Source organism: Hemicordylus capensis, chromosome 5 (assembly GCF_027244095.1).
Source record: "Hemicordylus capensis ecotype Gifberg chromosome 5, rHemCap1.1.pri, whole genome shotgun sequence".
Classification (NCBI taxonomy): domain Eukaryota; kingdom Metazoa; phylum Chordata; class Lepidosauria; order Squamata; family Cordylidae; genus Hemicordylus; species Hemicordylus capensis.
In genome coordinates this window covers 104,179,322-104,200,148 of record NC_069661.1, presented here as the reverse complement: position 1 = coordinate 104,200,148, position 20,827 = coordinate 104,179,322, and the positions used below count along the sequence as shown (strand labels likewise).

Sequence of the window (20,827 nt, the reverse complement as noted above, 5' to 3'; positions counted from 1 at the left end):
CTCCTTCACTCGCTCTTCCCTTCTGTCTTTCTTTCCCTCCCTTCTTTTTTTTCTCTCTCTCCCTCCCTTCCTGACTTAACAGATCTTGTTTCCTCCTCTAATTCACACAATGGCAGCCTCCTTCTCCTGAAGGGGCTCTTTCCTCCCTCACGACCCCTCTCTTCGGAGACCCCTGCTGGCTATCCTTCTCTTCTACAATCATGAACATCTTACGACCAGTAACTGACCTTAAACATCATAGGCTCCTCCTATCTGCATATGGAATCCCCACTGCCCAATCACCACAGAGCCATAGTCTCCTCCTCCCTATCTGCATATGGAACCCCCACTGCCCAATCACTATGGTGCTTCTGATCACTAATTCTCGCGAGAGCTGCCACACATGGAATTAGCGACAGGTACGCCTAAAAGAAATAAATATATAGAAGATAGATATGCCACAACTGTCTTAAAAGACGAAAAAGAGTCAAGGCCAGGAGAGCTCTTACCTGCTTCCAAGATGCCAACTTTGCCCTGAGAACTTGGCCGTTCCCCACTTTTCCATGGCTTGCTTAAGACCTGGATGTCCTGAGGGAAGGAGAGAGAAAAAAAATGCTCATAACTCTTTCAAGATAGGAACACTTTTGAGATAAAAACCCTAGGTTTCTATATTTTATCTTATTTTAGGTTACTTATTTTAACCTAATTTATTTTAGGTTACTTACTAGGTTACTTATTTTATCTTGAAAGTGTTGGTTTTCCAAGAATTTGGAAGCTTGTTCTACTATAGGAGGGCATAAGAGTATGAGTTATCATATATGGTTTTTGGTTTTTTTTAGGTGCAATTCAGAGGGTGGGAGGCAGGTTTTACCTCAGGACGCTCAGAGATCAGGTTGACTTGATTAACATGGAGACAGTAGCAAAGATCTGATCTCAACACCATCCTGAAGAGATTTGAATCAAGCGAGAGAAAACTGTAAGGTCTGTGGGAAATTTCTGGAAAGCCTTGTTTTGTACACAGAGTATAAAACAGTTGTTGTTTTTAACTAACTGTGATGCTGCTTATGAAAAACCAGGCAAGGCTGTTCCACTTATTTACAGTTCAAGTTGGTAAACTGAACAACACACTTGAGGTCCTCCTGCTAAGTTAGCTTCCTTTACTTAAGACAGTTATTTCCACCCCTTCACTTCACATTCCAGGATGTTTCCCTCTCCAAAACCTAACTTAAATTCTTAAAGTGATACCATCACTATCACCAAATCTCCCTCCTTTATTTATTTATTTATTAAAGAAGAAAAATGAAGTACAAATTTGAAATGAACAGAAAGTACCTGCTTCTTGTAGTGTCCTCATTCACTGCTGTAGCAATCATGAAGTGGGATCACACTGCTACTGTTACTGAATCCACTAATTTCATTTACTTTTGTATTTTTGAAGAAAACTGTGAGTTCATTTTAGTTGAAGGAGTTACAGAAATGTCTATGTTCAACAAGAGGAAGTTGTGCTTTGAGTCCTACATGATTATAATATTATTTGGAGGGCAAGTTTCAGAATAACCTTAATCAGAATAAGGCTTTGAAAACCAGTTGCTCTGTTGGACTGAGTTGCCAACTGTTCCCAATAAAGAACTAAATATTCTATAATAACTATGGGTTGTCAGAAAATTTAAAAGCTAAAGTGGGGACGGTATTCTGTGAATTTGAAGATACATTCTATGCCCAGTTATTGAGGCCTATTAGTTTACTAATCTGGAGATGCATGGGTAGTAATTTATCAAATGAGGCTTAGGACATTATAAGGTAAAGGTAAAGTATGCCTAAAATGCTTCCCTAAATTGTCACTTATACAGTTGTAGTCCTCAAATAACCTGCACGGGATGCAACAGGCAGTTTCAGTAGGCTTTTCCAGGCTGATGCTCATTGCCTACACCTCAGCCCAAGCTGATAGCAGCAGCTGGAGGAACTGAAGGCAGCTGGATCAAGTATTTGGATCCTTCAAGCATTTCAGAACTTTATTCAAACTTAAAGAGTAAGTGTATTAATAGCATATCTGCAAATAGAAAAGATTGCCTAGCTATTACCATTTACTCCTATGTATGTATGTGTAGGAGTGCTCACTTCAGGATACAGAGTAAGTCACACTGGTAAAAGTGGAACTTGCTTCTGAATCTGTTCTTATTTACAAGAAGACCAGAAGCGGAGCTGAAACTGATGAAAGAAGTACAAAAACCCAGCACCCCCTGCTAAAATGAGCAAAAGGGTACCTTTTAAAGTGTGCGCGCGCCTGGTCTCATTTAGCAGGGGGAGAAACTGTACCTAGGTTTCCTGCCACAGCACAGCGACCCTCCGGTGGTTGTTGCTGGTATTTCTTTTTAGTGTCGAGCTCTTTAGAGACAGGGAACCATCTTATATTATGGTTGTTTTTCTACGCAAGCCACTTTGAGAACTTTTTCGAAAAGTGATATTCTATCCAGAGGAGTAGTAGTAGTAGTAGCAGCAGCAGCCGCCTCCCAGAGATAAACTAAGGACATGCAGCAGAAGGATCAAGGAGTGGAGGAGGACCTTCCCTCCTCCCTGTCTTTGCGACCTGCTGCGTCGTTCCTCCAGACGAAGAGAGAAGTCCAAAGGGCGTGACGCCGTCGGCCCGCGCTCGTTATGCAGACCAAGCCCACAGGCGGGCTTGCTCTGCTGCGGAGATGAGCCTCAGGGTTGACGGGAGGGCCTGACCCAACCAAGCAGTGAAAGCCCGCCCCTCTCGGCGCTGTTTGCCCGCCCCTCAGTCCCCAGCCCACTCCCAGCCTGTGCCGACGTGGCCGGGCGGAGAGAGGAAGGTGCAGGGGGCGCGCCAGGCAGGCAACGGCTCAGCGGTAAGGGGCAATGGGGGGGTTCTTCTCTTTTTCCTGCCCCTTGAGGGAGACGCTTTAAAACCCGCTTTTCTTGCACCTAAAGGGCAATGGGAAAGTTTTGTTTTCCTTCTCCGCTTTTTTTTTTTTTTTTTAACGAACAAGGGAGTCCCAATTGCTCCCTCCTTTGTCTTCTCCTAGACGCAGTGGCACATACGGAGTTTGTCACGATGACAATTCTCTCCCCTTTTGACCCCCTGCTCAGAAAGTCGTGGGGAGGGGTCTTTGTTGCTATGAGACACTCACGCTGGTCCAACGAAGGAAGAAATCTAAAAAGTGCAGAATTGGGAGACAGTTGCTTAGAAGCATCTCCCGTTGCAGTACACACGCATCGTTTGCTTTAAAATAAATAAATAATGGCCGAAAGGTTTCTGCCATCCCGAAGACCACTTTACACGGTACATGTTTAGAGTGCAGGTGTGGTGCAGAGCTATAGCGGTGTATAGGCTGAGAAATGTTCTCTGAAATCAGAGATGTATGCCCAGGCACTAAGGAACTGGTGGGTTGGTCTGTGATGATCCCTGCCTCTTTAAAACACACACACTTGTCTCCTGTAATGTGTGACTTGGCAATGGCCATCACTTTCAAATAATGGATGAAATTTTGAAGAGCACTGTGTAAGAAGCTATCTGTCAGCAGATGTCAGTCCAATCCAGTAAACTGGCTGAATTCATTCATACGTGTTCAAAGCATTAATGCAAACTAAGGGCCAAACTAGATGTACCAGCAACAGTCATGTTTGGTTATGTATGTCTTCTCGTCCCCATTCATGTATAAATGAGGAATCCCTGATTTTCACAATAAAAGATATGTGCAGATCTGGGGAGCTGAACCCTTCACTCTCCCTCGCCATGCTCTGTTCTGTCAGACACCCTTTAACCCAGCCCCTCTTGGACCCAGGCTGGGGGCATGGAGAGCTTAAGCAGAGGAGAGTTCAGCTCCCCATACATGCTTGAATTTTTAGTTGTAAATATTTTAAATCCTCCTGCTTTATATATGAATGAGGAAGACATGAAAAATAAATGTGGCTATCCCATCACCTCTAGTTTGATCCATAGAGGGCAAATATATGCAAATAAATGCTGTAAATATATTTGGTTTGCTATTTTGTTGCTTTCTCAAGAGAATTATGACATGTAATAATATATGTGACTTGGTGCCCAATGTCATTTTGCTGTGAGCCACCCTGAAGGACTGTCAGGCTGATACACAATTTTTTTTTTTTTTTAAGTCAGGTATTCAATTATTTTGTCAACAGCTTCAAAGAGTTTATCATTTTACTTGGAAATGATATTTTGTATTGTCCTTATTTATTTTTATTGTTTTTGTTTATTATTCAATTTCTATGCTGCTTTTCATTAAAATAATCCTAAAGTGGTTTACAATATAATTAAAACAATGCTTATGGTTAGATAAAGTATTCCCTTTTATTATACTAGGCTCAATATATGGAATCTATTTCAGTTTACAGCATTTGTAGTCATTGTTTTCACAAGCTTCTTATGCTGTCTGTTTTGATGTTTAATTCAATCATTCATCATCAGTAATAAAAAATAGAAATTGAAACACTAAAAATACAAATAATTATTATTGCTAAAGTTTCTCAGACCATATTTGTGGTTACGATGAGCTGGTTTTCAAGTCACATTCTCCACTTTATATTGCAGATAAGAGTGATTATTTTAAGCAATAGGTCTTCAGCATCCAACCTTTAACATCCCCTGAATCAATTTGTCACAGCGGACTACAAGAGCAGCCAGAGATCTTTAAACAACTCTGAACTGTAGACCTCTTGAACAGACCAGGGAAGCAGTGCAACTCTATATGATTTTGAAATGTTCTGTTTTAGCCTCTAATTATAAAGGAAGCAATATGTTCTAATATTCTTCAGCCATGGAAGGATTGGTTTTTTTATTTTTCTGTTGTTCATGACTGCCTATTACAGGCAATCAATGAGTTGCTTTTGTTCTTTTTCTGCAGAATTTTAAAATATGTCAGGTGACACAAGTGATGTGTTGACTGAAGAAAAAAATGAAGAAATATTGGAACCTAGCCTTAATGTTCCAGTTTCTGAAATGGAGGTACACAGTAGAAAGGCAGAGCTTTTACCCCCACAAGATGATGAGAAGCAAGTTTCTGAAAGCTCCAACAATAAACATGAAGACCACCTGTCCACCTCAGATCAACCTTTGAATGAGGAGCATTCTAGTGGAGACATAGCAGAGAATGTTCCTGCTGAATGCAACGAATCTGTGAACCTTGAAGCAGAACCTGGATCTGAAGTACTGAATGAACAGAGTGGCACAGTAAGAAATGCTTTTTCTTCCAAAAAACCCCCCACTTTCCCCTGTTTATTTTTCCCCCTGCAGCACATTCAAAGCTGTATCCTAAGTCAGATAGCTTTGCACATTTCATAGAGCACAACCATGTGTGGAGTTCTCCCCTACATTTTATGGAGGGAGAGGGAAAATCTGACATGGGGCTCTAGTATTTGACGGTGATATTGTCTCAATATGTCATTCCATTCTAATTTTCTGATTCTTCCATAATGCAATCAAACATATACATGTGAAGCTTGTTGCCATAGTAGTATACTTCATCAGCCCCTCACCCAGTCACTTCTTGGTGCGCATGCTCCCAACTTTCAGTATGCAGTTAAGAAAAGCACACAGACCCTGAATAGTTTGGTTTGCAGTGATTCCTAAAATTCTGCACTATAATGAATGTGAGAAAGTGATGATTTGTACATTCAATATTAATGGAATGTGTAGTACCACCCCAAAAAATAAGTGACTGACATACTGTGCAAGTTATGTGTATATTTTAATGAAATGATATTGTGCAAATGCATAAAATTGTGCAAATGGAGATATGTGATGGACGGCCATTGGAAATAATGGCCGTCCACAGTGAAAGAGTACACAATTTTTGCGTTACTGTAAGAGTTCTCTTGATAAATTTCTTTGTACAGTATGTCAGCCAGTTTTAATAAAAACAGCACACTATGCTTTTGTTCATGTAAAACATGCTCACTTAATATTCTTGCATAGAATATAGACTGTCTCATTACAACCACCTCACAACCATTTCCATTAGGGATGTGCACGAACTGGTCCAGAGGCCATTGTAGAGGCCTCCAAACCGGTTTGAACGTGGCGCAATTCGGCGGTTAGGTGCCGGGGGGGGTGGTTCTTTAAGGGCAGTGGGGCACTTACCCCTCCTGCCACTTTCCCCCCACCGGTACTGCAGAGGCACGATTCCGTGCACACCACTAATTTCCATCCCGAGCACAGCATCCCTACAGTGGCTGTTGCTGGTGGCAGTTGCTGCTTCTCTTTTTTAGATTGTGAGTGCTTTGGGGACAGGGAGCCGTTTTATTTATTTATATATTTATATGTAAACTGCTTTGGGAACTTTTGTTGTAAAGCGTTATATATAGATATTTGTATTTCTTTTGGGTTTTTTGGTGGAAATACCTGACCTCCCACAAACTTTCTAGTTGCTTATAACTGAAAAATCTATAACAATTTAAGCTGGACTTTCATGATCTTGGTAGTATCCTCTAGATGGGTTTTATTATTATTGACAATTTGAAATAATTGTCTTCATTAATTTGAAACTGTCATATATCACATGAGTAGACTGCTTTGTTAATATTGTATGTTTTGTTATGTACCTGCAAAAAATTTAATATAATTCAAGTCTTAACTATTTTTTTAATCTGGATCCTCCCAACAGTGTTTGGGAATAAATAATAATATACTAGCCGACCCCGCACAGAGCATCTGTGCACTCTTTGGAGCCAGCTATTCCCCCCCTCCCCCTCCCTCCTGCCCTGGTCTCTCTTGCCTGCCCTTCCCCCACTCCAGCCCCACACTCTCTTGCCCTCCCCCCTTCTGTTCCTCCCCTCCCTTCTCACCACTACCTCCTCACAGGTCAGTGGGCGGCCAAAAAGGGCCCCGCCGCTGCTGTTCCTCCTGGGCAGCAGACAGGGAAGCCCTGCTGCCTCTTTCTCTTCCGCCCTGGCCTTCAATGGGCGTTTCCCTCCCGCCCCGGCCTCCAATGGGCGCCGAGGCTGTGCCCCGTTGCCCTTTTCCCTTCCGCCCCAGGCTGCAGCAGGCACGGGGGCTTCTCCCCCACCTCCCGTTCCCCATTCACCCCCGCCAGCACCACCTGGGCCAGTCCGCCCTGCTGCCTCCCATCTCTTCCCAGCCCAGTCCGCGGCCAGGCTAGGCCTGCTGCTGCCTCCTCATAGCAGCCAGGCCAACCGGCACTCAGCCAATCAGGAGCCTCCACCAACCAACTGGAGCCCAGCCAAGCAGCAGGAGCAGGGCTTGTCAAACATCTACACGAATCCCCTAGCGGTTCTCTATTCAGTTGGCCGTAAGAGAATTAAATATATAAATTATTGCTATTTTTGGTATATGCTGGAATCAGCATTCAAGTATTACTCTGGTCGTCATCCTCACCAAAGGGGAAAAATGTATATACTACTACTATGAATACTATTTTCCCACACACACACACACACACACTTTCATTATAGTATGGGTGCAGAACTTTGTGAGTTTCTGGGAATTATCCAGGAATCCATTCTCAGAGAACCAGGGAGATGGTTTACTATGATGTGGTAATAGCAGTATAATGTTAAGAACATTGAATATATCTACGTTCATTCTATAAAAGGTCTTGTAATATATTAAAATTATTTTATAATTTCTGTAATCCATATCACATAAATCCAGTTAAATCAATTTTGAAAACTAAGAATAATTATTAGTCATTATTATAATTACATAAATTGTTTAAACTGATAACATGCACGTGATGGCCGTAGATCTTCAAACATGAAAGTAATGCATCTTCTGTGCACTCTGAACACAAATCTACATTGATTGTCCCTTCCCATTGAACAGATTCCTATAGAGATTGAGCTGTGCCCCAAGGAAGAAGGCATCCTTTCCTCCACCATGGTTTGGCAGATTTTTTTGTGGCAGGTGTGCTTTTGGCAGGAAAAACAAAGTGCAAAGGACACAGAGGCTAGGCTTTCCTGGAAGGAGAAATAATCCTATTTATTTTTCTGTGTAAACTGATTTGAGAACTTTTGAAAAGTTATATAAATATTCATAGTCATAGTCATTTGCTGACTTGTCTCTGTGAAGGCTTCCCATTGCTTTTTGTAGAACTAGTGGGGCTTGCTCCTATTTTGGTAGCACCCCAATGCATCTCTCTTTGTCCCATGTACAGAGATATATTGCTTTCCTATCTCTTGCTCACACTGAGTTTCTGCTGTGTATACACAGACCCCTTAGCTTACAGGAGTATGAAATACCTTCAAAGCCAAGAGTGGCCAAACACTGCCCTTAATGTATATGATTGAACTGACCTTAGTGTCAAAGTTTCATGAAGCTTCAAATTTGGTCCAGGGTGGAAGCACAGAACTAGTAACATCATCATTATTGCTTGTGCCTGTAATAAATAATAAAGCCAGAGCAGCAATAGCTGTTTTCCCCCCAGTCAGCAGAATTTAATCAATGTTGAATCAGACTGCATTCACCTAATTTTTCACGTTCGAATGTAAGCTGGAAAAAGATGCCTGATTGATTTCAGACAAAATGGATCTAGGCCAAGGACTAGAAGAGGTGATTATTCATTCTCTCCATCTGGCAGTGGGTTAAGAAAATCATATGCATAAATAATTTACTCTTTTCTAATATATCATTTTATTTTCTGGTTAAAGCACCGAGTATCTATTAAAGATTAGTTTCATTGAAAATTGGGTGAAGATACAAAAATGCAGCACTATTTTTAGCCTCCATAGTACTCTATTACAGTGGTTTTTCAAACATCCTACCTTCAGGGAACTGTTTCCACATTGTTTTGTCTACCAAAGAGCCCTAAGCATTGCAAAGGATTCTGGGGCCACTCTGAGCAGCACTGTCATGAAGGGCATGAGCCAGACATCCTGAGCCTCAGCATCATCTCATATAAGCAGAATATATGCCCTAGAACTCACCTGACACTCTTCAATATTGTGCATAGAAATGAAAATCAGTAGTGATAGGTACGTTATCCTTCAGGGATCCTGCCATTGAAGAACTCCAGAGTTTTTCAGAATATGAAAGTTAATGCAGGCTTGAAGAACTTTTGATGAGCTTAAGAGATCAGAAGTATAGGCCAGTATCCTAGAGTGATTCTTTTCCAAGAAGTTGCTGCTTTCAACATGTGCTTGAGGTTCCATTCGAAAGTGAACTCTTGTTACATGACAGCAGAATGCAATATCTTCACAATCTTACACACATGATGCTTTTTGAAAGACTCAGAAGTGTTCACTGCAATTACAAGAAAATTTAGTTCAAAAAATCGCAGCTAATAATAGTTCACATAATACTTTCACCTCTTTACCTTTTCATATATTGAATTTTCTCTGCAAGAATCTCATAAGCTGGAAGTGCTTCGCCTTTGGATTGTGTGAAAGATGAGCAGGAAATGGATAACAGCATACTGACATGATCATTAAGACAGTGAGACCCTTTCCATAGTAACTTGTAGCACTTGTACTATATTTCCACAGAACATGACCTCCCTCTGCATGCCCCAAATCTGATGTTGTCACATGTAGAAGCTCAAGCCATAAGAAATTGATTGGCCTGTATGGTGCTAAGGCCCCTTTTGCTTCTTATCTGGATTACTTCTTGAAGTGCAATTGTTTTCATTCAGTCATCATATTTGTCAGTAGTTATATATAAATAATTCAGATGGCTGATAGTGCTCTGAATATATTTTTCTCCACAGGACAGGGATTCACCACCTAAAGGACGTGGATGGACAACTTGGGGGTCCTGGGGCAAGTCCCTGCTGTCGACGGCATCTGCCACTGTTGTTAAGTATCCAAGCCAGTCAAGTCATTATATAAAAACATTTAAACAGAATTGCTTTGATTTCTCTATAGCATGAATAAATAGATAATTCCCTGAGGCAGAGAATCTTGATCCCAACAGATGTTGGTCTCCCTTCCTTTTAGGACCAAATGAAATGTTATAACTTGGCTGCCTGTAATATTAGCTTGTTTAGCCTTTTCACTGTCAACACATTTACCCCCTAAAATCACACACACACATACACTCTATAGGAACACAGGAAGCTGCCTGCCTTATACAGAGTCAAACAATTGGTCCATCTAACTCAGTATTGTCTACAGTACACAGATTGGCAGTTTCTTCTCCAAGGTTGCAGGTGGGAGTTTCACAGCCCAATTTTGGAGATGCCAGGGAAAGAAATTGGAAGCATGGGTCTGGAAACCTACAGGGGAACAAGTCACTGGTGGGAGGAGATTCAGGGGGAAATGTATAGGCTTGGAGAGCAGTAAAGTACTTCTCCAACTCCTCCTCTGTAACTCCCCTCTAGGTGGCACTTTGCAGAGGAGAAGCAGCCTTTGGTGTATCAGACATGGATGCACTGTAATGTTTAGTTAGCTCTAAGTGTAAGCAGAGAGGGGTGGTAGAGCTGTTGGATCAACTACGGGTTGATTCCCATAGGCATGCATCTAACTCAGTAATGCATCACATGATAATTGATAATAATAACTAGCTGACCTGGCGCAGAGCATCCGCGCCTCTAGTTCTCCCTGTCTCTCCCCCATCTTAATTTCATTCTCTCCCCACCCTTCAGTCCCATTTCGTTCTACCCCCCCCCTTCAGCCCCAGTTTGTTCTACCTCAACAGGCGGCCTGTCTGACCGCCACTTCTTCCCGCCTGGCAGCCGGCCTGGCCACCGCTTCCCCCACCTGCTCAGTGTTCTCCTGGCCAGCAGTTTCTTTCCACCCGTCCCCATCACTATTCAGCAGCTGCTCGTGAACTCTCACGAGAGCTGCCACACATGGGATTAACAACAAGTGCACCCAAGATAAAAATATATTTACTAGCTGGGCTGGGCGCAGAGCATCTGGGCCTCCAGCTGGCCCACCAACCGCCGCTGCCTGTTTCTCCCCCCCACCAGCGCGCCCGGCTTTCTGGCCGTCCGGCCCACTTCTGGCCCCACCATGCGCTTTTTGGATGGATGGCCAGCTGGCCCACTTCTTCTCCCCCCACCCCCACCCCCACCCCCGGCGCTTTCTGGCAGGTCAGCAAGCCAGCCCACCACCTCCTCCTCCCACCTGCCCACTCCAGGCAGTGGCTGCCTCCTCCCAGCAGCCAGGCTTGGCCAGCCTGCCACCGCCTCCTCTTCCTCCTCCTCCCAGTGGCTGAGCCATCCCAATGCCACCTCCTGCTCCCGGTGGCCGGACCAGCCCACCGCCGCCGCCTCTTCCTCTTGGCACTCGGGCCGGCCCACCACCTCCTGCTCCCCACTATTTTCTCTTCCATCCGCATTGCTATCCAGGCAGCTGCTCGCAAACTCTCACGAGAGCTGCCACACATGGGATTAGCAACGGGTATGTTTAAGAGAATTAAATATATAGATAGATATAGATAGATAAACTTTATTTGTTAGCTGCCTCATAACAAATTGTTCTCTGCACAACTCACAACACAGCATTAAAACACCAAGTAAAAAGAACATACAAATCAATTTAAAAACTTGCTTTAAAGGCAGCTTTAAAAATCCAATTTAAAAATCAAAATTTAAAAGGTCTGGTGAACAAAAAGGTCTTTACCTGGTCACTTGGTGACCAAATTGATCACTTGGTGACTCTGCTGAAATAAGTGAACTGGCTCCATTGAAAAGCATTGTGCTTGAGGTGACATAGCTGACATGAAAGCTCTGTCTTAGTGTTTAATCTATGGTGGCATTCCAGTCATACAAATTGTCACCTGATGTTGCAGTCTGCCTGAGAGGGAGAAAAGGGTCTAGATTTGTTCCCCTGCCCACACTAGTTGTGAAAAGTCCAAAGCCCTAATGATGAAGCAAAATCAAGGCTATGCAATGTAATGTTTGTGCTGTTGTGGAGTTCATCTTACAATGGTCATTGAGATTTGGTGAATTTTGTCAGGAACAGACATGATACCACAGCCATCTATTAGAATAAAACTCACGTTTTCACAGTCTATAAACTAGTTAAGCTGAACATTCTGAAGTACTGGAATTTAGGGCCAAACTGTTATGTTAAGTATGTGATTGGCCCCTACATGCTTATTTTTCCTTCCCTAAATAGCCATGGGGAACAATCCAGATAGACTGGAGCCAAGATGTTAAAGCTTCTAACTCGCATGCCACTGTCCTAATCCCCTGCCCCATACCTGCTGTTTGCGGGGTGGAGAAACAAGCATATGCAATGTAGGATATTGTTTGGGTCTACATTTGAATATGTAATTGCCACCATGCCAGTTGCTCAGTCAAGTCTGAAAAATGCTTACTGTATCTTGGTTTATTTGTCGTAAATTATGGGGGGGGGGGAGTACAGATTGGACATACATAGCTATGTCCAATCTGTTAAACTTTCGAGAGTCCAATTCTTTAAATATAATATATTTAATTTCATCAGGGCAAAATTGAGCTCCTTGTTCAACCTTCTGATCTTGCAGTGCCTGATTTCGCTTTGTCAAACAGACTAGCATTTTTTATATAGCTGAAGAGTAGTTTCATTTGCAATGTTTTCAAGCAGCAATTTGTATTCTTCTAATTATTTTTCTGTCTTTAGCCAATTTTATTATACACACTAAACAAATTCATCTTTCTCAATAGGAGGACAGTCAGGCTTCTTAAAATATTGTGTTGTGAAGTTAGATATATGCTTTTAAAAATTCTGAATTATTTAGGAAATTGAATTATATGTGCATTAATATACCATCAACAAACACTCTTGAATTCAAAACTGGAAAGTTATAACCTAGAAATACAAAAGCTTCAGAAACAGAAAGTAAGTGAGGGGGAGAAAACTTTTCTACAGAAAGTTTGTGGAAGGAAGATAGCCTTGACAAAAGCTGTCTTCTGCACCACCGTTGAATGTTTTTATTTATTTGTATTTGTAGTTGTACACTACCACTTTTTCGTTAACCGCCTCAGCAAGTAACAATTACAAGCCATAGATCAATAACAGAAGTATTGAAAGCAAATGCCAATGATACACAAGCAGCAGAATTTGAAACCAAAAGGCCCTCCCAACTCATCAAAAAAACAGAAAAGGTGTAGGGGAATAAGCAGGAGCTTTTTCACACAGGGCTTTTAGCTTGCACCTCCTCCAGAATGGAGGGTGTGTGTTCACATATCAGCCAGATCTACCCTGCAAGCTATCAGGGAGCACTTCACACACAATTCAGGTTTCTCATTGTGCGTTAGAGTGTAGCCTGATTTATATCTGGGGTAAAATAATCCACTTTTTGCATTGGTTATTTAAGGCAATTTCAAACTCACAGTAAACTTACGGCAAAACCTGCTGTCTGAGAACGTTCCAGGTGTTTTTAATTTTTGCCTAAAAATGAGAGGGGAAGGGTGGCTCAAACTTCCCAGGGGAAGGAAGGGCACAGCTATGGAAAAGGCCCGCATGTTTGCCCTCATTAAGTGCTGACACATGAAGCAGAGCCTTCCATGTCTTCCTTTTGTGTTTGCTATGAAAAGCTATATCATTTTTCAAGCTACAAGTATACTGTGTAAGAAATCCAAGATTATTTTAGCAATAAAACATATGATTGATTGATTAAGTGCTGTCAAGTCAGTGTCGACTCTTAGCGACCACATAGATAGATCCTCTCCAGGATGATCTGTATTCAACTTGGCCTTTAATGTCTCTCAGTGGTGCATCCATTGCTGTCGTTAATAGAGTCCATCCACCTTGCTGCTGGTCGTCGTCTTCTTCTCTTTCCTTCAACTCCCCCCCCCCCACACACACACAATTAAGGACTTCTCAAGGGAGCTGGGTCTTCGCATAATGTGTCCAAAGTATGATAGTTTGAGCCTGGTCATTTGTGCCTGGAGTGAAAATTCTGGATTGATTTGTTCTATGATCCATTTGTTTGTTTTCCTGGCTGTACATCGTATCCTCAAAAGTCTTCTCCAGCACCAAAGTTCAAAAGCGTCAATACTTTTTCTGTCTTGCTTCTTCAAAGTCCAGCTTTTGCATCCATAGAGTAATAATACATATATAGAATTATATATGTATATACTTGTCCTGCCATCAATTAAGGATTTGTAATTTTCTAATTACATATTGATTTGCTTCTAATATATTTTCAGAATCTCTCTCTCTCTCTCTCTCTCTCTCTCTCTCTCTCTCTCTCTCTATATATATATATATGCAATATTTCTGAGCATGCTTTGAAAAGATAATCTAATCTCAATTATTGCTTTCCTCTAGGCTGTACCATATATATGGTACAGCCTAGAGGAAAGCAATAATTGAGATTAGATTATCTTTTCAAAGCATGCTCAGAAATATTGCAAAGCAGTAAAGAATATGAAATTATTAAGTAGTGAGTACAGAAAGAACTGTTGCTTAAATGAGACCCAAAGGGCAGGTCAGTGAAAGCCATAAATGATTATGAATTTGCTGAAGTTAATTTGAAGGAATTAGATCCTCAGGAGGCACCCCAAAGACCTGCAAGAAGTAAACATTGAGTGAAATAGCAACACTCTAGGTGATCCCTAACAGTGTCAATGTAATTAAAGCAGATTCTGAGGGAATCCAAAAGATTTTCATAACACTTGAGAGCTGACAGATCTGGATAGTGATCCGTTGCATTTATAACATTGGGTTCTGCGCCTGCGCAGTGACCTCATGGACCGATTAGCTAGCTCCTCGCTCCGCCCCTAACTGCCATGCACGAGGCTGTGCTGCTCTTATCAGTAGCAGTTGGGGCGTGTCTCTTTCAGTTTCTGTTTGACCGCCGTTGCGTGAGTACCTCGGACTGTTAGCTCCTCGGATAGTAAATTTGGACAAAGACTAGGTTTGGAATTGGAACATGGAAAGGATCTTGATTACTGGACTGTTTTTTGGACTGGATACGGATTAACCTAAGGAGAATAAGCTTAAAAACGACGTTTCCAAGCCGGTTATGGCTGAGGCCATGGCGGCCAGAGAGAAGCCCAAAACAACTTTTAAGCACTGCTAGGAATGTAAGGCAAAGTTGCCCTCCACGGACACGCATGATTCCTGCTTGCTATGCCTGGGGGAGCAGCACAACCCAGCGACTTGTAGAATATGCTCGTCTTTCTCGAAGCAGACGTTAAAGAACCGGGCATTGCGGTTGCAGGCGGCACTTTATGATGATGCCCTCCGCCTGCCAACGCCAAGACCCTCGACATCGACATCGATGTCGGGAATTACTTCGATACCGACAATAAAGGCATCTGTGCAGTCGGGGCCGAGTGCTCCTACAGTGGACTCTGCCTCCGGGCAGTCGAAAGCCACCACGTTGAAGGAGTTCAAGCAGCCAGAGGACGTGGCGAAGAAGCGCCACCGGCATAAGCGAAGTGCACATAAGTCGTCGACGGAAGAGAAACGGGATGCTTCGCCCCCCAGAAAGCGAAAAAAGAAGACTCGGGTGCATAGTCATACTCCGTCGCCATTGCCACTCCAGTCCGATTGCGAAGGCTGGGAATCCACGGGATCGACGGCCTCGACATCGTGGGTGTCGACATCGAGGAAAAGCCCAGAGCCACCAAGGTCGACGGAGCAGTCGAGCATTGCGACGCCGCGACAGGCTGAAGCTTCCTCATTCTCAATGCCCGCACAAGACTCCTTGACTCCGGCAGAGGAACTGCTGCAACCGATGTCGAGTTCGATGACGCCGTCAACCTCGGTATCGAGGCCGCAGGTGTCGGTAGGACAGAATGTACCGATGTTGCTGACATCCTCGGTACCGAGACTCGTTTTGACGTCGTGCTCGGTGTCGAGGGAGGCACCGTTGGATCTACAGGGTGTGAGACTCCTTCTACAGCGTCGGCCAGCAATGGAGCTTACCCCAGCGCATACCCCTCTGGTCTCACCTGCTTTGACTCCGCGACAGGAGTACAGACCGGAGGACTACCTTGATTTTGGGGAAGATGCTGCGGAGAGAGGTATAACAGAGGGAGCACAGGCGCGGACTGACTGACTTGCTCTCTTGGACTCCACTGATACAACTCCGACGGGAACAACATTTCATGGCTTCTCGGGTGCATCAACGGACCAAGGTGTCAGGTTGCTGTCGGTACCGAGCGCTTCGCCTGTCCTCCCAGTACCGAGGACACCATCGATGTTGCCACAGCATGCACCCCTACGTTTACCTGCTCTGCTGGGACCACTGCAGCGCGTTTCTGCTGCGACGAGCCCGATGCAACTGCAGAGACCAACGATGATGGATAGGGCAACCCTGACGGGGCCATCCCTGGTGTTTGTGCACCCTCCTGCGATGTGTTTCACCCACCCGCAGACCTCACATTCTAATCATGTGTGTGGCTTTACTCATACCCCTTCGGTGGTTTATTCAGCGGACTACGCCAAGTATAAGATTTGGAAAGCACAGTATCAATCTGGAACTCTGGTGGCCCAGGCAGCGACGCCAACACCTGTACCTCCACCCAGGAGTACGCCGGTGGCTGCACCACCAGAGAGACGTCAGCCAGTGAGACAACAGAGCCGGGTGCCTGTCCAACCACCTGAGGTGCCTGAATCTGGAGATGCAGATTCTTCGGACACTTCTGGTTCAGATGAAGATGACCCTTCGATTCCAGAGGAGCCGCTAGAGCCGGATTTGCCGTCAGATGTGCCCCCGCACACATCTATGTCACCCACAGAGGAATTAAAAGCCTACCATGTTCAAATTCGTGAAATGGCAGAGGCTTTGGGACTTGAGTTAAAACAACCGGAAATGGACTTAAAAGACCCTGTATACAATATGATGGCGCGTGCCAAGGTAACACACCCGGTGTCTTTACCCATGCTGCCAGCAATAACAAAGGCAGCAAAGACAGCTTGGGACGTATTACAGACGTCGACAGCTACTTCCCGTAAACTAGAGGGGCTCTATCGTGTACAGGATGAAGACAACGACTACCTCATGAAACACCCAGTTCCCAATTCACTGGTGGTAGAGTGTGCCTCTACCAGAGGTGGACAGCGTCATTCGACTCCCAGTGACAAGGAGGGCAGAAAGCTTGATGTGCTGGGCTGCAAAGTTTATGCGACATCAAGTCTGGCGATAAAGATCGCAAATTACTCAGCGTGTCTAGCACGCTATGGACACCATATTTGGGACACGTTATTTCAAGATTCTGCGACTATGACGCCAGAAGAATTTCAAGAAAATTTTAGAAAGACTTATGAAAAATCCACAGTAGTGACAAGACACCTGCTGAGTACGTTCAAGCATGCAGCTGAGACAGAGTCTCGGGCAATGACTATGGCCATAACACTGCGGCGTCATGCATGGCTGCACTCAACAACTCTGCAGCAGGACATGCGTGAAAAGGTTGAATATCTGCCATTCGACGGCAAGGGACTTTTTGCAGAGATTACTGATTCGACGATGCAATCATGGAAACAGTCGAAGTTTACCGCAAAGACATTCATGGCGGCCATGGGAGGCCAGGCGTCTAGGAACCGCACGTTCGGACGGCAGCAAGGCCGGATGGCCTATAGGCAAGATAAGAGAGAATACAAGAGACGCTATAGGCCTTACCAACGTAGTAAACCTTATGCCCAGCACCAAAGAGGTCAGAAACAGGGCAAGGATCAACAAAAGCAGTCTCTTTGATGGGACGGTCCATCCACCTCTGAATCCAACATCACCTGTGAGACCAACAACACCACAGCAAATAGAACCCAAGACCCACAACATCGGTCTTGTGCGGGTCAGCAACACCATCAAGCTGGCCAGCCACGCCCAAGCGTGGCACCATATAACATCAGATCAGTGGGTTTTGAAGATCATAGAGTCTGGCTATGCAATAGAGTTTAAGGCAGGCATCCCCAAACTGCGGCCCTCCAGATGTTGCTGAACTACAACTCCCAGCATCCCTAGACACAATTTTTTGTAGCTGGGTATGCTGGAAGTTGTAGTTCAGCAACATCTGGAGGGCTGCAGTTTGGGGATGCCTGGTTTAAGGCTTTGCCACCCTTTCAGGGGATAACGTATACCAGACCTACCCAAGTGTTGTTGGAGGAGGTGCAGGAGTTGATAAACAAACAGGCAATTGTGCCAGTGAGGTGGGTGGACAGGATGTGGGGCTTCTACTCCCGCTACTTTCAAATCCCCAAGAAAGATGGGGGAATAAGGGCCATTATGGACCTGAGAGAACTGAATATGTATGTAGACACAAGAAAGTTCAGAATGATAACCTTGCAAAGTATCTTACACCTTCTTGTGCAGGAGGAATGGGCAGTCACTCTGGACCTGAAGGACGCCTGTTTTCACATAGGCATTCGGGAAGACCATCGGAGATACCTGCGTTTCACCGTCGGAAGTAGAGTATACCAATATGTGGTTTTGCCGTTCGGCTTATCCACGGCGCCACGGGTATTCACCAAAGTGATGGCGGCTGTGGTGGCGCATTTGAGGACCATGGGTATAGTAATATATCCGTATTTAGACAATTGGTTGATGGTCAGCGACGACAGAGAAAGGTTACTTTCGCAAGTCCAGTGTGTGTTAGATCTTCTAAGGGACCTGGGAATTACGGTGAACTTGAAGAAATCCAGGTTGGAACCCAAAAAGAGGGTCGATTATATAGGTGCGGTATTGGACATGCAGGAGAAGAGGGCGTACCTGCCAGAGTCCAGATTCTTACAGTTCAAGGAGCTTATTCGCCCGTTTCAACGACACCCAGAACAAAGGGCGGTGTCAATACAGAGGCTCCTGGGACTGATGGCATCGTGCAATACAACAGTTCTCAACACTCGACTACGTATGCGCACGCTGCAGAACTGGTATCTGAAGCACTTCCGGCCAAACCACGACAGTCAGCACATGTGACTAACACTCCCGGGCGTGGTGTTGGAATCTCTGAGTTGGTGGACAATCCCGGCCAACTTGCTGCCGCTTACCCCGGCGTGCAGTATGACAACGGATGCCTCCCTACAGGGTTGGGGAGCGCATTGTCTGCACCATCAGATACAAGGACACTGGTCGAGTCAGCAAGTGCGCAGACATATAAACTACCTGGAACTTCTGGCTGTATTTTTGGCTCTAAAGGCATTTCAGCCCCTGTTGCAAGGAAAGGTTGTGCAGGTTCAGCTGGACAACACCACAGCGATGGCGTACCTGAACAAACAAGGAGGTACGGTCTCTCGGTCGCTTTGCGTGCTGAGTCAAGACATTTGGGAGTGGTGCATAGCTCGAGACATGGTGTTGATGGCAATACACATCAAGGGGGTCGACAATGTACAGGCGGATGGTCTCAGCAGGTCACTGCTGTGTAGTCACAACCACGAGTGGGAGATAAGTATGGACTATCTAAGGCCCCTCTTCAACAAGTGGGGATGGCCAACTGTGGATCTGTTTGCGACAGCTGCAAACACAAAGTGTCCAACGTATTGATCACGTGTGGGTGTAGGCATGGGATCGCAAGGGGACACTTTTCAATACAAGTGGACCAGGAGTCTTTTCTACCTCCCCCCCCCCCCCCCGCAGCCGCTGATATCGAAGGTTGTTGTGCAGATGTTCAGGGACGCCACAAAGGGCATCTTGATAACGCCATGGTGGCCCAGACAACAATGGTTTTCAGCGGTGCTACGTATGTCGAGAGGGGTCTACCACAAGTTTCCCAACGTGCCGGACTTGTTGACTCAGAGCGACGGGGCGTTGCGACATCCTCAGGTGGAAGTACTAAGACTGACAGCGTGGCACATAAGCTACTAAGTAGAATACTGCTAAATAATAGAAAAAAGTCAACGCGCCAGAATTACGATAGTAAGTGGAGGCGTTTTAAACAATATTCCAAAGAACAAGGTTTCTTCCCAAGGAGAGCAAGTGTGACTCAGGTGTTGTTGTACATGACAACTCTCAAGATGACAGGCTTAGCGAATACTTCGCTGAGGGTTCACTTGTCAGCAATATCGGCAGAGCATAGGGGTTGGGACGAGACTACGGTGTTTTCCCATCCCGAATGCAAGAAGTTCCTCAAAGGCTTGAATAACTTGTTTCCGCCAATACGGCGCCCACAGCAGCAATGGGATTTAACATTGGTGCTGCAGGCAATGACTCAAGAGCCGTTTGAGCCCATGTCTACGGCTTCCTTATGTTTACGGACTCTAAAGACCGCTTTCTTGATTGCGGTTACCACGGCTCGAAGGGTGAGTGAGTTGGCTGCCCTCCGGATGGATCGGCCATTCATGCAATTTTATCCACATAAGGTCACGTTACGCTTGGATCCGAGATTCCGCCCCAAGGTGACGACGGATTTCCACATCAATGCAGATGTGATTCTTCCAACATTTTTCCAGAACCCAGAGTCCAGTATAGAACGAGATATGCATACTCTGGATGTGCGTAGAGCACTGTTGTACTACATGGCAGCAGCAAGCTGTATGCGACAAACTAAGAAGCTATTTGTCCTCTATAAGGGATGCTCTAAAGGAAAGCCAGTATCTAGGCAAAGATTGGCTCAGTGGATTGTACAAGCAGTAAGGTTGGCTTATACTGTTCAGGGGAAGCTTCTGCCAGGGTCCATTACTGCGCATTCAACTAGGGCCTACGCGTCGTCGGCAGCGGATTTGGCGGGAGTGCCGATGCATGACATCTGCAGAACAGCAACTTGGACATCCAGCCAACCTTTAATACGGCATTATGCCCTGGACATTCGTCAATCGAAGGAAGGAGAGTTTGGGTGGAGTGTGTTGAAAAGGGTCCTGCCATGACTGTTGCCCACCACCAGGGTTACAGCTGGCTAATCACCCAATGTTATGAATGCAGCGGATCACTATCCAGATAAACAGGTTGCTCACCTGTAACTGATGATCTGGAAGGGATCCGTTGTATTCATAAGACCCGCCCGGACCTCCCCACGGTGAATGAGCAGGACAAGATCATGTA

The 20,827-nt window shown here is 44.8% G+C and overlaps 1 protein-coding gene across 3 annotated transcripts in view; it reads left to right on the top strand.

The window, feature by feature from the left end:
* The first annotated feature begins 1,986 nt into the window (after positions 1-1,986).
* FAM114A1 (family with sequence similarity 114 member A1) overlaps positions 1,987-20,827 on the top strand; it is a 72,995-nt gene continuing 54,154 nt past the window's right edge. The window contains exons 1-3 of one of the 3 annotated variants that reach the window (XM_053252376.1): positions 1,987-2,008; positions 4,863-5,188; positions 9,678-9,765. In XM_053252376.1, the coding sequence (XP_053108351.1) occupies positions 4,874-5,188; positions 9,678-9,765 (403 nt within the window). In that variant the 5' untranslated portion in view covers positions 1,987-2,008; positions 4,863-4,873. Of the gene's footprint in view, positions 2,009-2,354; positions 2,847-3,159; positions 3,281-4,862; positions 5,189-9,677; positions 9,766-20,827 lie in introns of those variants that run through there. The other 2 variants (XM_053252374.1, XM_053252375.1) reach the window with 2 other exon arrangements.